Source organism: Poecile atricapillus, chromosome 1 (assembly GCF_030490865.1).
Source record: "Poecile atricapillus isolate bPoeAtr1 chromosome 1, bPoeAtr1.hap1, whole genome shotgun sequence".
NCBI classification, from domain to species: Eukaryota; Metazoa; Chordata; class Aves; order Passeriformes; family Paridae; genus Poecile; species Poecile atricapillus.
Window position 1 is genome coordinate 74,140,711 of NC_081249.1, and position 13,428 is coordinate 74,154,138.

Here is a 13,428-nt window from a genome sequence, read left to right on the forward strand (position 1 = left end):
GGGAGATTTTTCATCAAGGCACTTACTTGTTTTCCCCTGAAATAAGAAACCAATCAAGAACCCCAGAGAGAAGCTGAAGGACCAGGTGTGTTTGCTCAGGCAGGGTGACACAGTAGCAGCTGGGGACACCCAGACCTGCTTGGACACCTGCTTGTTTGGGTGCAGCCCACACAGACCTGAAGTAGTGAAGACAACCACTGAGAAAGGGCTTTGACATCCAGGCAACGCCATAAAAAGAATAAAAGGAAGTTGTTTGTTTTCTTGTCTCCCTCTGCTGTTCTTGACATCCTTTCTCAAGGTGGCAGAGACCACCCTGCAAGAAGTCTGGAATTCCCTTAGCCCTTGTGCTCAACGTGAGGGTCTCTCTCCCCTGTTGAGTATGTTATGAGGGATGAACACTGGGGGAAGAGATGGACACAGCAGTGGGCAAGGCTCTGTACAGATCAGCTGCAGTGGCAGGCCTTGGTGGGGACCAAACAATATCAAACTTGCTAAAGAATTTAAGCTTCCCTTAATACAAATATATATATATCAACAAACATGTATAAAGATGATCTGCCATTGCATGTGCCTATCCTCTCTGTGAGAATTCTCAGGACAGATGATCTTCATGGATACCGCCACAGAAATTTCAAGTCTCTTCAGAGACTGTCAGCTCCCATGAGCGTGGGGCTTACCTCTGCTCTGAGGTGACTCTGGAGAGGAAGGGATCAGGAAGCCTGTGCTCATGGGCTCAGCTAGGAGGAGAGTGATACAAACCAGCATGGGTTCAGTGCGCGTTATAGTGGGTAGGGATGAGGGTAAGTGGCTTCTGAAAAAAAAAAAAAATTATATCTATATAAATCATATGAGTCTTTCAGAAGCAGTATAGGATTTGGAGGAAACTGTGGAGGGGAGGAATAACAGCAGCCCTGACCATTGGTTCCTTTCCAATGATTTCCAGTGGGTTGTAGCTTTGCCACATTGGAAAGACTTGTGGTGAAACTTCTTGTGCTGTTTACACGTCTGTTCAATTTGAGTTCAGGCCTTTCTTAGAAGGAGACTTTTACAGTACTGTAAAATGCCAAAATTTCAGCAACAGGTGTTTTTTTGAACAATGTGAAGTCTGAAAATGTATCCATCATATGAATTCCCTCTCCACATTACTTTGTCATCAATAATTGGCATGAACATTAAATGAAGCAAGAATAATTTTCACCTATGCAGATTGCCTCAGAAGCAATTGCATTAACTGGATGGTTATTCCATCCCTGCTAGGTAAACTTCAGCCCTGAGCAGAGGAGCAGTATTGCTGCAACAGTAGTTGCACACCTTCATGTGTCTTGGTGCTGGACAGAAAGGAGTCACACAGGATCCCCTCTTCCTGGAATCTACCTGTGCTGTACACAGACAGTATAGCTTCAGAACTTCCCAAATAAAATACAGAGGGGCCAGAAATTAGACATGGGGAATGTGGAAAAAAAAAGCAGGCATACATGGTCTGAAACAGGAGGTAGGGGTCAGGGGGAGGGAAAACCATTGCCTTTTCTGGGATGCAGGATTCCTTTTTGTCCAACATCTTTTCCACAGCAATTTTTCTCCCTTCCCAACAGTTGCCTGCAAGCAAGCAGGTAAGGAGATGGGGAGCTACAAAAAGCCATTGGAAGAGATGCTGCCTCTTACCAGCAAAGCTCTTTGGTCCCACTGTCCCAGTCAATCTTGCCTTCTCCAGGTGAGCTTCCCTGAATTCACAAGGCTGGGGGAAGAGGTGGGAGAGTGTCCTGTGTTCCACAGGGCACTGCAAGCATGTGAATGATACCCTCTCCTGGACTGACAGCATCTCCCTTGCCTTCTGTTCGTGGCTGTTCTGGCCTGTCCTTGCTTTGTCCATGTTCAGTACCTCGATGCCAGGACAGAAACCTCTGCCTCCTCTGTCTGTCTCTCCAACACTCTTTCTACCTCCTCAGGACGTTCCTGCTCCCTTCAACTTTCACCATCACCCATGAGAGCATAAGCTAGTGGGATGCCCCGTTTAGTGCTGCAATTTTAATGATGCTGGGATAATTGTTTCTCTTTTGCTTTCCAAGGCTTTTGGGCAAGGGACAAAGCAGAAAATGTTGCAAAGGGGTCTGGATCTTGGCACCAGGATCAGGTGCAGGGATTCAGGGTCCAGGTATGGTCAATCTGGGATGACAGGTCACCAAAACAGGGCCTGCAGACGTAAACCTGTGTTGGGATGATGAATGCTGCCTTGGGTATCTCTGTCATGACTCCCTTGGTAGTTTAAAGCAAATTATTTCACTTATTCATAAATTAATTCTTATCATTGATTGTTGTCTGAGTTGTTTGCAATGAGGCACTATAGTCTCAACTTCAGAATGGCATTTTCTTCAACCAGTTGTTTCTTTCCCTTGGAATGTTATATCCTATATAATACTCAAAACTTTGAAATATGGTCAAGGAAATCTGGCACTCAGAGTGAATAGGTGCTTCTGTCTTTAGTCTGTGCACCTTGATGCCTGGACTATTGCATAGAGAAATGTCACTCCCTTGTTTCACAAGGGAAACTAATGCTTGTGGAGTCCTTGGATACCTCAGTGAAGAACACTATGGAAACTCACCAAGTAAACTGGACCTTTCTAATGAGGGTTTTAACAGAGTGTAAATAATAAATGGATCATGTCCCAAATAGCTACCATTGTTTGTAGGTGGTGACCAGTTCTTGCTCTTAACAGCTATGATGGAGGTGAAGTGAGGGATATAGGTCTGGATCAGTGTGTTTGTAGGAGTTGAAGTCAAGCATACATACAGTTCAAAACCTCAGCAGAAGCACCTATTCATAACTCAGCAGAACAAGCCTCCAAGTTTCCACTCCAAAGTACTCCCAGGTACAGGATATCTTGGGTTAACCCGTGCCTAACCAGTGTTTCCCCCATACTCATCTGTTCCTGACAGACACCCCAGAGCAACTCATCAGCAAAGCTGCTGAAGCTGTGGCAGGACCAGGGCTGCCTCCCAAGTCATCACTTCACTAGTCAGTGGTGAGGGCTTTGGGACCTTGATTTGAAGGCTGATAATTGAAGATCTGAGCTTTTAAGGTGCTTCAAGATCAAGTGCAGCAAAGCTCACAAACACTTGGTGAATTTTGGAATATAAATGCAATCCAGAGCATTAATGCTATGCTTAAAAGCTCTGCAGCATGAATTCCAGAGGTGGATATGTAACTATAGACAACAGGATCTGTTTCACAGTAAATTCCCTGGATCAGCACAACTGCCTGTGAAGAGTTCTTGGAGAGAAAAGACTCTTGCTTGATTCTCTTTTCAAAGTGCAGATGTTCAGACTGCAGTGGCCAGCAGTAATTGCACATGGTAGCTCCAAGTAACCATCATTTATTTCTACCTTGCTCTGAACTGGACGCGGATTGTAATTCCATGTATGGATTTTCTGGAAGAATATAGACTCTCTTCCATGGGTAATGGCCCCAAGATTTTTGTCAAAACAGGAGGCAAAGTCGACATCATCACATTGCCTGGCTCTGGGTGTAGGTCAGGGTGTGATCTGTTGTTTATGAGCATGCACCTCAGAGTGATGGCTGAAGTATTTTCAACCAACATTCAAATTGCCTTAGGAGATTGGTTTGATATTGGAAAAGGTGTTTACGTAAATCCAACATTTTCAGACATTTTGACATCAAAGAAGGACATGGCCTCTCCTTTCTTTTCATCTTCCCCTTCACCTGTGTTCAGGATCTGTTAATAAAGTCCTTTATTTAAAAAATAAAGGGAACTTTGAATGATCTGGTACTTATCAGAATAATCTACAAATATTCAACCCTTCCTTCCTTCCTTCCTTCCTTCCTTCCTTCCTTCCTTCCTTCCTTCCTTCCTTCCTTCCTTCCTTCCTTCCTTCCTTCCTTCCTTCCTTCCTTCCTTCCTTCCTTCCTTCCTTCCTTCCTTCCTTCCTTCCTTCCTTCCTTCCTTCCTTCCTTCCTTCCTTCCTTCCTTCCTTCCTTCCTTCCTTCCTTCCTTCCTTCCTTCCTTCCTTCCTTCCTTCCTTCCTTCCTTCCTTCCTTCCTTCCTTCCTTCCTTCCTTCCTTCCTTCCTTCCTTCCTTCCTTCCTTCCTTCCTTCCTTCCTTCCTTCCTTCCTTCCTTCCTTCCTTCCTTCCTTCCTTCCTTCCTTCCTTCCTTCCTTCCTTCCTTCCTTCCTTCCTTCCTTCCTTCCCTCCCTCCCTTCCCTCCCTCCCTTCCCTCCCTCCCTTCCCTCCCTTCCTTCCCTCCCTTCCTTCCTTCCCTCCCTTCCCTTCTTTCTCCTTCCATCACCCAACCATCAGTAGAGCTTAATCTGGCTTTTTGTCTTGATATTCTTGAGCCTTACTTTCAAAGGGGTGGAACAGCCTTGTGGCTGTGGTTAAGGATAGATTTCCTCATAACTTTTCCCAGTGAATTTTCACAATAAGTTGCTAAAGTTTTCATATGTGAGGTGATCTTTAGTTGAAGATTTGCAGTGGGTGTAAATTGGCATTTGGTCTCTGGCTGTCAGTAAATCTGCACTGCAGGAGAGTCTGCCTCTCCATTTCTTTGCAGGGTTTTTTGTTAATTAGAGATTTGAATCAATAGTAAAAAATATTGAAAGCCTGATACGACTGTAAAAACACATATCAAGCCATGTGCCACGGGAGACAATTCTAGGTCTAAAATTACTCTGTATTTGTATTTATTTTATTGAACAGTAGAATAGAGAGTTTGCTTATTAAATTTATAGATGTCATCAGCCTGGGAGATAAAGACACTAGAGGACTGGGGATAGAATTCAAAATAAGCACAGGTGCAAAGTATTGCACAAAATAAGCACAGGTGCAAAGTATTACAATAACATGAGAATAGCCCCTTTCAGAGGCTTGAGGGAGAGTGACTGGTGAGGCAGCAATTCTGCAGGAAGAGAGGTGCAAGTATCACCCTTACTAAAATGCTGGGTATTTTAACTAAAGTAACAGTTAGGATATGTCCACCATTAAACTATCATGCTGCAGTGACAAGCTCTCTGTTCAAATGCTGTTCAAAATATATTTGACCAACAGAGCACAATCCAGAAGAGATCAGCAAAAATGATGAGAGGTCTATAAAACAGTGTGTGCAGGATTAGACCTTCAGAAAGAGTCAGCTATCAGTACCAAATGAGACAATGCCTCTGTTTCTGTTCTTGCCCAGTGCTGTCCTGTTTCTAGGGCAGAAATGGACTGAGTTTTCTGCGCTGGCTTTATCTGCAGGTTCCAGGTGCTCTCTTCACAGCTTCCCTCCACCTCTTTCCAGCACACCTGGACTGCAGCCAGACTTTCTCTGTTCCTGGCTGCCATTGTACAATCCTGCCTGAGCAGATATTCCTAATTTTTTTAGCTACTATTTTCTGGTCCTTATTTGTGAATCTCCTTTCCTGCTAATTCTGGACCCCAACACAGCTATGAGAAAAAAAAAGTGAACGTCTCAGTGCAAAAGATGTAAAAAACCATGAGACATAAGAAAAGCAATTTCTTTGCTATTATCCATGGTCTCTGCTTTCTTTCTGCTCAGCAGGTTTCTTAAGGATATTTGATTTGCTTGCTGGCCCTTGTATGCAAGTGGAAATCGCAATGAGATTTCTATGACAAGTGGACCTTTTATATGTTTTCTGTTCTTGTATGGGCAGGTAGTTCTGAAATTAATTTAGTTTTGGCATGCTGGGTCCCAGACAGGAATTGGAAACTGAAAGAAATTAAGAGATTCCACATCAGGGCAATTAGGCTTCACAAGAATGTGTTGAAATGTTATTAATAATTCTAAACAAAAATTGAAATGAGCGAATAAAGAATAAGGCAATAAAAAGAAGACATACAGATTCATAGATGAAGGAAATTAGTTCTATCAATTACACAGAAATAAAAAATGTGAGAAACTATAAAGATTGTAATTTCTGTGTTAAAAACAATAATGTATGCTCAGCCTAGTAGGTAAGATAACTGTCTAAATTTTCAAGGTGAAGTTTTGTATGAAAGCTGGGTGTTGTTGGCAAGTGGGAAATCACCTGAAAATAACTTTACAACAAGGGGAGCACCACCTCTACATTTTATATCCCATCTCTAATGCAAAATTATCTCCTCTTACATCTGAGAAATGGCTATACTTATGATATTTGCTTTAAAGCTTCTCTCTCTGCTCATGCATCTAGAAAATCCCAGCTCTTGTCTCATTTCTGAGGTCTCTCACTTATATTTTTTCCTGCCATTCAATTTTCTATTAATCTGAGTCAATTTAGCAAATGAGAAAATGAGGACCAGATAACACATAATTTGATTACTCATTTTCTCTTAAATATGTGCCCATATGACTGAAAACTAATTCTCAGTCAGCACTACCGTTTTTAGCCTGAAAAAGCCTGAACAGAGTCTGAGGTTATAAGACTAGTTCAGATGGGATCATGCCTCCCTGTAGTCAGCAGTGATGAGCAGATGGTTTTAGGGAGAGGTTCATGTGAAGGTATCTGCTCCTCTCTATTGTCGTCACGTTGTCTCTCTCAGCAGCTATGAAGGGAGCCCACTCCAATTATTTCAGATGGGGACATCTGCACTGTAGGTGTCTGTGTTCATTCAGAACCTCTCTCTTCTTCCTAAATAATGCAACCCTTTGCTTATTCATATTTTCATAGAATAGAATAGATTCTTTATTGCCTTTTCATGTTTTTTTTTGGCACTAGGTGTGATTTCTGGGCTTGCTGATGCACCATTTCCATGAGACAGTGTGTCTTCTGCAGGGTGCAGTGAGCTGGGGAGTGCCTTATCTACATCCCAAGCTGCAGCTGAGGAAGGTTTGGCAGAGTCAGGCTGTGTGATTTACAGTGGATTTGTACCCAGTTTTAATGGTCAGGTTTGGCATTGGAGCTGCTGAGGAACTTGGCTACTGAGAGCTGATGGGCGGCAACCAGTGCCTTGGTAACAGTGTGGGAGGAGTGTAAGATGGCCTAGAGCACGCTGAAGCGCACAGTCATTCAGTCATAACCATCATCCTAAATTTATTGACTTCTCTTTTAGGGAATGCTGTTTACTTCCCCTCCAGTTTGCAGTTCCTGGGCACTTGCTGCCCTCAACCCTTCCTACAGCTCACTCAGAAGAGTCCAACATCTCAAATGATCTCCATCCTTTGGACAGCAGAAGATTTGCATGAATATGAGAAACTGAGAATACGAGAAAGACAACACAATGGTGCCAAAGTTTGTTTTGCTAAGTGTGCAGTATTTTCAGCTGTAAAAATCAGAAATGAATGAATTTCCAAGAACAGCTAATACATATTTTTTACAATAACATCACAAAATAAGCACATTTTGTATGGTATATATTTCTGTATGTAATAGACATTTTTTTCCATGTTCCCTATAGATTTAAAATATATCACAACATCACAATAATAATTTTATAAAATAAGTATACTGATTAATATAATATTAATCTCTTTATGAAAAAATAGAAGTTTTTATAGAAAGCTGAAAAATAGTGGCAAAAATTTTATGCTCCTCTGCCTGCAAAAATAATTGCATTAAACTGGATGAATAATGAAAGGATGAAATACCCTGTATCATCATCATTTTACTTTAGTCATGTTTCATTAATCAAATTCATCAATTTTACCAATTTTCTTTAAAACTGTTCTGACATTTTCAAGGATATTAAAATACAGGCCAGGGAGCAAGAAAGCAGGGTGGGTGTGTCAGTAAGAGGTCTGGATCTCACCATTGTAGAGATCCGAATTTTTTGATTTTGGTAGTCTGTATAAGCTGATCTTTGGAAACTTGTTGAGGCATCCAAGCAAAACTGGCACTGTTACGTGGTAGCAAAATCAGTGTCCACTCTGCAAGTATTAAGTGCTATCTAAACCATGTACTTTGAAATCAAGTCCAAGGCATCTCCCATTTGGCAGCCCAGGTTACCAGATGTTTGGTTATAAATGGGAAAATGACACTTCCCAGGCCCTGGACTAACAGTTCTCTAATAGTTTGCCTCTTGAATTTTCTTAATTCTTTGAATTTTCTCCTGGACCTGTAAAGCATGCACGGGAGTAGTTTCTCATGGCCAAATCCCTGAAGGTGGCCTCACCCCCTGCCTCATCCCACCCCCTGCACATTGTGGGCTCATCCTCCTCTGGGGATGGGAAAAGGCAGGAATCTTATGATTTGGGCAGAGTCTGAGGGGGAAGATGGGTCCTGCCAGGCTGTGGACCTGCATCACTGCTGCTAGAGGTGATCAAACGTGATGGTTTTGGGCCAGCAATGTAGAAATGAATGGGGGAATCCTGCCCCTTTTGTAGCCTGAACCAGGTCCCAGCCATTTCTTTCTGACTCCTGCTGCTTTCCATCCACTTGCTGCCAAGGGCAGGTCTGAGTGTCCTTGGCTATCACTCTGTGACCCTGCCTGAACAAACACACCTGCTTTGCCAGATGTGATTGTACAGTCTTTGTGAAAGAAAACACACCTCCTCTGGATTTTGACATCCCTTTGGAGAAGTAAAACAAAATGTCTGGTTTAAAAGGAAAACAGGTTGTGCTTTCATCATGTGCTGTGCTCTTTTAGCATCTTTTCACTAAAAGGATCATCCAACTTCCCATCATCTTAATTTGCATATTTTCCACCTGTACAGACCACTGACAAGCATAAGGGGAATGCAGAGACAAGAGTGGGAAAAACATCACCTTTAGTGGGACAGGGACAGATGGATCAGAACAGGAATTAGAAGAGAAACCTAGAAGAGGTAAATTCTTCATCTTCTGTTCGTCCAAGATTTGGCACCTCATCCCGCTTTAATCTGAGGATCAAGATACTTCTCTAGATTGTATTCTCTCTTCTTTGCCTATTGAAATGAGAGAAAGCTTCTGCCAGATGCTGCAAGACAACCATGGGTCCCCTGAAGCATTGGTTAACGCTATGTTAGGAGAATCTCAGCTCCAGGTTTTCTAATTCACTTCTCTCTCATGACATCCTCAAAGAAAGACTGTGCCCTCAGGCTCAGTATCACCTTTCTAGAAACCCTGCCTTTCAACTTGTTCCCAGTGGCACTTAATGCTCATAGTCACTGTGGGTGTCCCAGCATATCTGGGATGATGATGATGATGATGATGATGATGATGATGATGATGATGATTAACCAAGCTTTGGTTAAGCTTACTGCAAAAGCAAAGCATATAGTTTTTTATTGAGATAAAAAACAAACAAACAAACAAACAAACAAACCTGTTGAAAACAAGGATATTAAAACCATAAATTACCTAATTTGTTAAGATTCCCAGGAATCTTATTCAACAGAAGGTATTGGGAGACACAGGTCTTGAGTTTACTTATCCTTTGTTCCAGACCAGGTCCCTTATGTTTCTTCATCTAGTTTGACCTTGCTTGCCAAATAGCAATAGGTAAAATGGTTATGGCAGCTACGCTCAAAAGGCAAACTTTCCCATGGCCAAATATCTTTGTGGCCAGAAGCAGAAATTGATATTAAGTTTCCACCATGAGCACGGCAAGGAGCACGTAGGTGTTCCCATAGCCCTTCAGTGACGGTGGATATACCTATGGCCACAGTATCTGCTGTGTGCCAGCTGCTGAACTCCCAGAGGATCTCCTCATGGGCACAGTGAGCAGGTCAGCAAGTGCTGTGTCACTGCCTGGGTGGAAACTATTGTTCCAATGGTGTTTGCCAATGGAATGGTAGGGAAAGGCAAGCAGCCTTGGAAGAGTATAAATTCCCCAGTCCATACACCAGCTCTTCTGCAGCAGATGCAGAGCACGAGAGATGAGGTTCCTCGTGCCAGCTACACACATCCTGCTCCTCCTGTGCCCCCCAGGCACAGGGGTGCGTGACTACACCTCTGTCCTCACTGTGCCCAATGGAGGCCACTGGGGCAAGTGGGGCAGCCGGCAGTTTTGCCATCATGGCTATGCCAATGGATTTGCTCTGAAGGTAAAATTCTCTCCATTCCCTATCGTCTCCTGTCCCTTAGGATTTTCTGCAGTTTTCCTCCTCTTGAGTATGATATTCTGTACATAAAACTATGAGCCTTCTGGCAAATGCTGCCACTGTAGCTACACCAGAAAAGTCTGCATGTGGCTGATATTGCTGGGAGAAGTCATGTGGGTGCAAAAACTGCATTTAGTCATGTTTCATTAATCAAATTCATCTTTTTTCCAATTTTCTTTGAAACTGTTCTGACATTTTCAAGGATATTAAAATACAGGACAGGGAGCAAGAAAGCAGGGCTCGGGGAGAGAGGCACCCATCACCAGTGTCTCTCCTGAGACTCTGAGACTCTGCCTTACCTGTTGGGTCAGAAATAGGTAGAAAACACAAATAACATGTTACAAGGGTTAGGTGGTTTCCCAGTGACAGTCGTATTTTCTGATGTGTTTCCCAAGATATCTTCTCTTTCCTGTTACAGAAAGGAGGTGGGAGGGACTCTTTGCAACAGGCGTGTAAAGGACTTTTCCTGGGTCCTTTGGCCGTTGCCTTCACCTCTGTCTCTGTGTGACTTCCATTGCAGGTGGAGCCCGACCAGTTCGGAAGAGATGACACTGCTCTGAATGGCATACGCCTACATTGTCAGGATGACTCCATAACCATTGAGTCCTTGGTGGGGGAGTAAGTGACACTATGGTTTCTCTACTCTTTGTCTTGCACCAGCTCACAAAACACCCATGGGTGTCACCATTTGTCTCTGACTTGCTGTATACTTGCTGTATATTATGCTTGTAGTATAGTGAATTAAAACAAGTGGTTAGGGGTTGCTTTTCATTAATTTTGAGGGCTATTACACCCTGTTACCTCATTCTACCATTTTTTCCTTGCCCTTGGATTTTCTGCAGAGCACTGTGAACACTTGAAGTGTGGTCCCAGGGTTACAGTCTTTCTTTGGAAGGGTTTCTAACTATACATGTTGAAAGTGCCTGGTCCAAGCCCTGGCCATGCTGCAGGGAACAGCTCTGGCTGCTCTCCTGGCTGCCTGGTGTGCACCTGTCACACATCAGAGATGCCTCACAAAATGTGTTCAGGCTGCCCTCGGATTTCCACCAGAACAATAACTATTCAATCTCTTACTTCTGGTGGCTTTCTGATGAGAAAAGTACATATTTGGAAGGCAAGGAAAAACAAAAGGAGAAAGTAAGGGGCCCCAGACTGCAGCAGCATGCTGTGTCAAGGAAGTGTTAAGCTTCAGAGTAGCATGACAAAGAGAAGGAGCATTTCCCAGCAGCTCACAGAGCCCAGACATTTTTTCCATTTACTTTTTGTTAGGTGGGGTTCCTGGACCAGCTTTCAAGTTTGCCCTGGAGGCTACCTCATCTCCTTTTCACTGAGAACAGAGAAGTCCCAAAGAGCAGGTGATGACACAGCAGCCAACAACATCCAGTTCAGGTGCTCAGATGAAGCTGTGCTGGTAGGTGATGGACTGTCATGGGGCAGCTTTGGCCCATGGACCAACAGCTGCAAGATATGTGGTCTCCAGACCAAGGTAGAGCCTCCACAGGGACTTCAGGATGACACAGCACTCAACAATGTGAAGTTCTTCTGCTGCAAATGAGCACTTTCTCCACCTTCATCACTGCCTGCACATCCCATATCCCACAGCAAGTGAAGTATCAGTAAAGCTTTGCTCTAGCTTTATCCTGGGACATGCCTGTGGCATTTTGACTGCTTGCATCTTGCTGTTCTGGCCAATGCCTTAGAGGATGATGTCCTTTAGAGCTATTGCGATGTTAGCATAGCCAAATCATTGCATCATGTACTGCCGATATGCTGCTGTGAAAATGCTCAGTCTCTAGCAATTGCTCAGAGCTGACAGATTTCTCAGCTTTCTTCTTCTCTAACTGGCAAGTTTCTTTGAGGTTTGGTCTGCTCATTTTTCCCTTATTTGAAGAAATACTCGATCTGTCGATATGACAAACAGGGAAGAGTGGGTATTTGAGTCTATCTGAAGTTTCTGACCAAAGCCAAAATGAGTAATGAGACACAAATGGGGTGAAACAGAAGTATGGGTGGGCTCATGAGAAGCATCAAAGGTTTGCTGTCATTGCCCACTCCTAGCTTGAATTGCCTCAAGATTTGTACATGCTTTTTGCAAGCAATCTGTTTGCTCCTGCCTGAGCTCCTGCCTTAGGAAATGTGGCTAGAAAGTGTGTTTACACTGTGCATTCATCTGTGTGGCCCTGAACCACCTGGGTGGGTTGTAGCTCCCCAGGCCTCCCTTGCTGCTGCTTTGCAGTGTGCTCTGCTGGCTCACCTGGCTGCTAATGCAAAATATTTTCATGGGACTTGGATTTTGTTTGTTGCCTCTGGGCCTCATGCTTTAAATAGAGTGGGGGAAAATCCAAACTAAAAATAAACTCTATGTCATTCATCCATTTTTTATGCTAGTTTGCTGGGTAAGATGGAAGTTATTACCTTGTCCTGATATGCTAGATATAAAGAATGTACTCTGAGTTCAGGGAAAAATAATGTTTGGAGATCATTATCACGCTCAGTCAAGCCACCAAGCTTCTCGGGCAAGAGTCTGAGAAGACTGTCTGCCTCTCTGAGCATCTTTTAGGAAGTGTAGCTGTTGCTATTCCCTCAAAGTAATGTATTATGCATCTTTGTGTGCTTGAAAAAAGGTAGGGCCATAATCTTGGCATTCTTCAGGTGACTGCTGGGGTTGGGTTGTGAGGATGTTGTGTCCGGGACCATAGCCACGTGGAGCTGCACAGAGCTGGTGGTGGAGGTTCCTTCTGCCAGCTCACATCCTCTCCTTAGCACATACGTAGTAGGCATCATCACTCTGGCTCTTCAGGCATACAATTTTTTCCTACTGTCGCTTACCTCAAAAAGTACTTGGATAATAACTCTATCTTCTTCCACTGAAGCACTTCAACAAAGCTTTCCCACTGCAAGAATCTCAGAAAAATTCCTGCATTTGAATGATTTTATATATATAAAAAAATTAATATGAAATTTTCCAGTCAGACCTTCTGCTGTAAATTTTCATAGTTCTGATTTGTTTAATCTCAGAGTTTGACTTATTTTTTAACATTTGGTATTTCTAAATGATCCTTTAATTGCTTTCTGTCCTCCTCTTGATTGCAGATATTTTAAGTGTGCAAATGCTTTATTGAAGGAATGCTTATTTTGTAAAACTAGCCCAGTCATCACTTGGAATACTGATTATTAGCTTCAAGGAACCATTTTGTAGCTTCCATCTCAATTTGGGAGTTTCTGAAAAAATCCTTATTTATCATGTATTCAGCTCTCTGTAAACATATAAATCCCTCAGCTCTTGCAATTAGCAAAAAAAAAAAAAAAAAAGCAAAACAAACTCCTTCCCCTCAAATAGACCCCCAAAAACCAAACAACCATGCAAAATTGCAACCTTTTTTTAACAAGGTGAACCAAATTAAACCAAAGCTAAAT

At 42.9% G+C, this 13,428-nt stretch overlaps 1 protein-coding gene across 1 annotated transcript; it reads left to right on the forward strand.

The window, feature by feature from the left end:
• Positions 1–9,786: 9,786 nt before the first annotated feature.
• Positions 9,787–11,566, forward strand: VMO1 (vitelline membrane outer layer 1 homolog). Its single transcript, XM_058836080.1, has 3 exons — positions 9,787–9,954; positions 10,532–10,629; positions 11,281–11,566. Exons 1-3 carry the CDS (start codon positions 9,787–9,789, stop codon positions 11,564–11,566), a joined length of 552 nt encoding a protein of 183 aa, XP_058692063.1.
• Positions 11,567–13,428: the final 1,862 nt, after the last annotated feature.

Bases quoted from the DNA above. Each gene is read 5' to 3' on its own strand.
- VMO1 (XM_058836080.1), top strand. From the start codon at position 9,787: ATGAGGTTCCTCGTGCCAGCTACACACATCCTGCTCCTCCTGTGCCCC. The intron at 9,955-10,531 runs GTAAAATTCTCT...CTTCCATTGCAG, and splicing joins CCAATGGATTTGCTCTGAAG to GTGGAGCCCGACCAGTTCGG. The intron at 10,630-11,280 runs GTAAGTGACACT...ACTTTTTGTTAG, and splicing joins ATTGAGTCCTTGGTGGGGGA to GTGGGGTTCCTGGACCAGCT.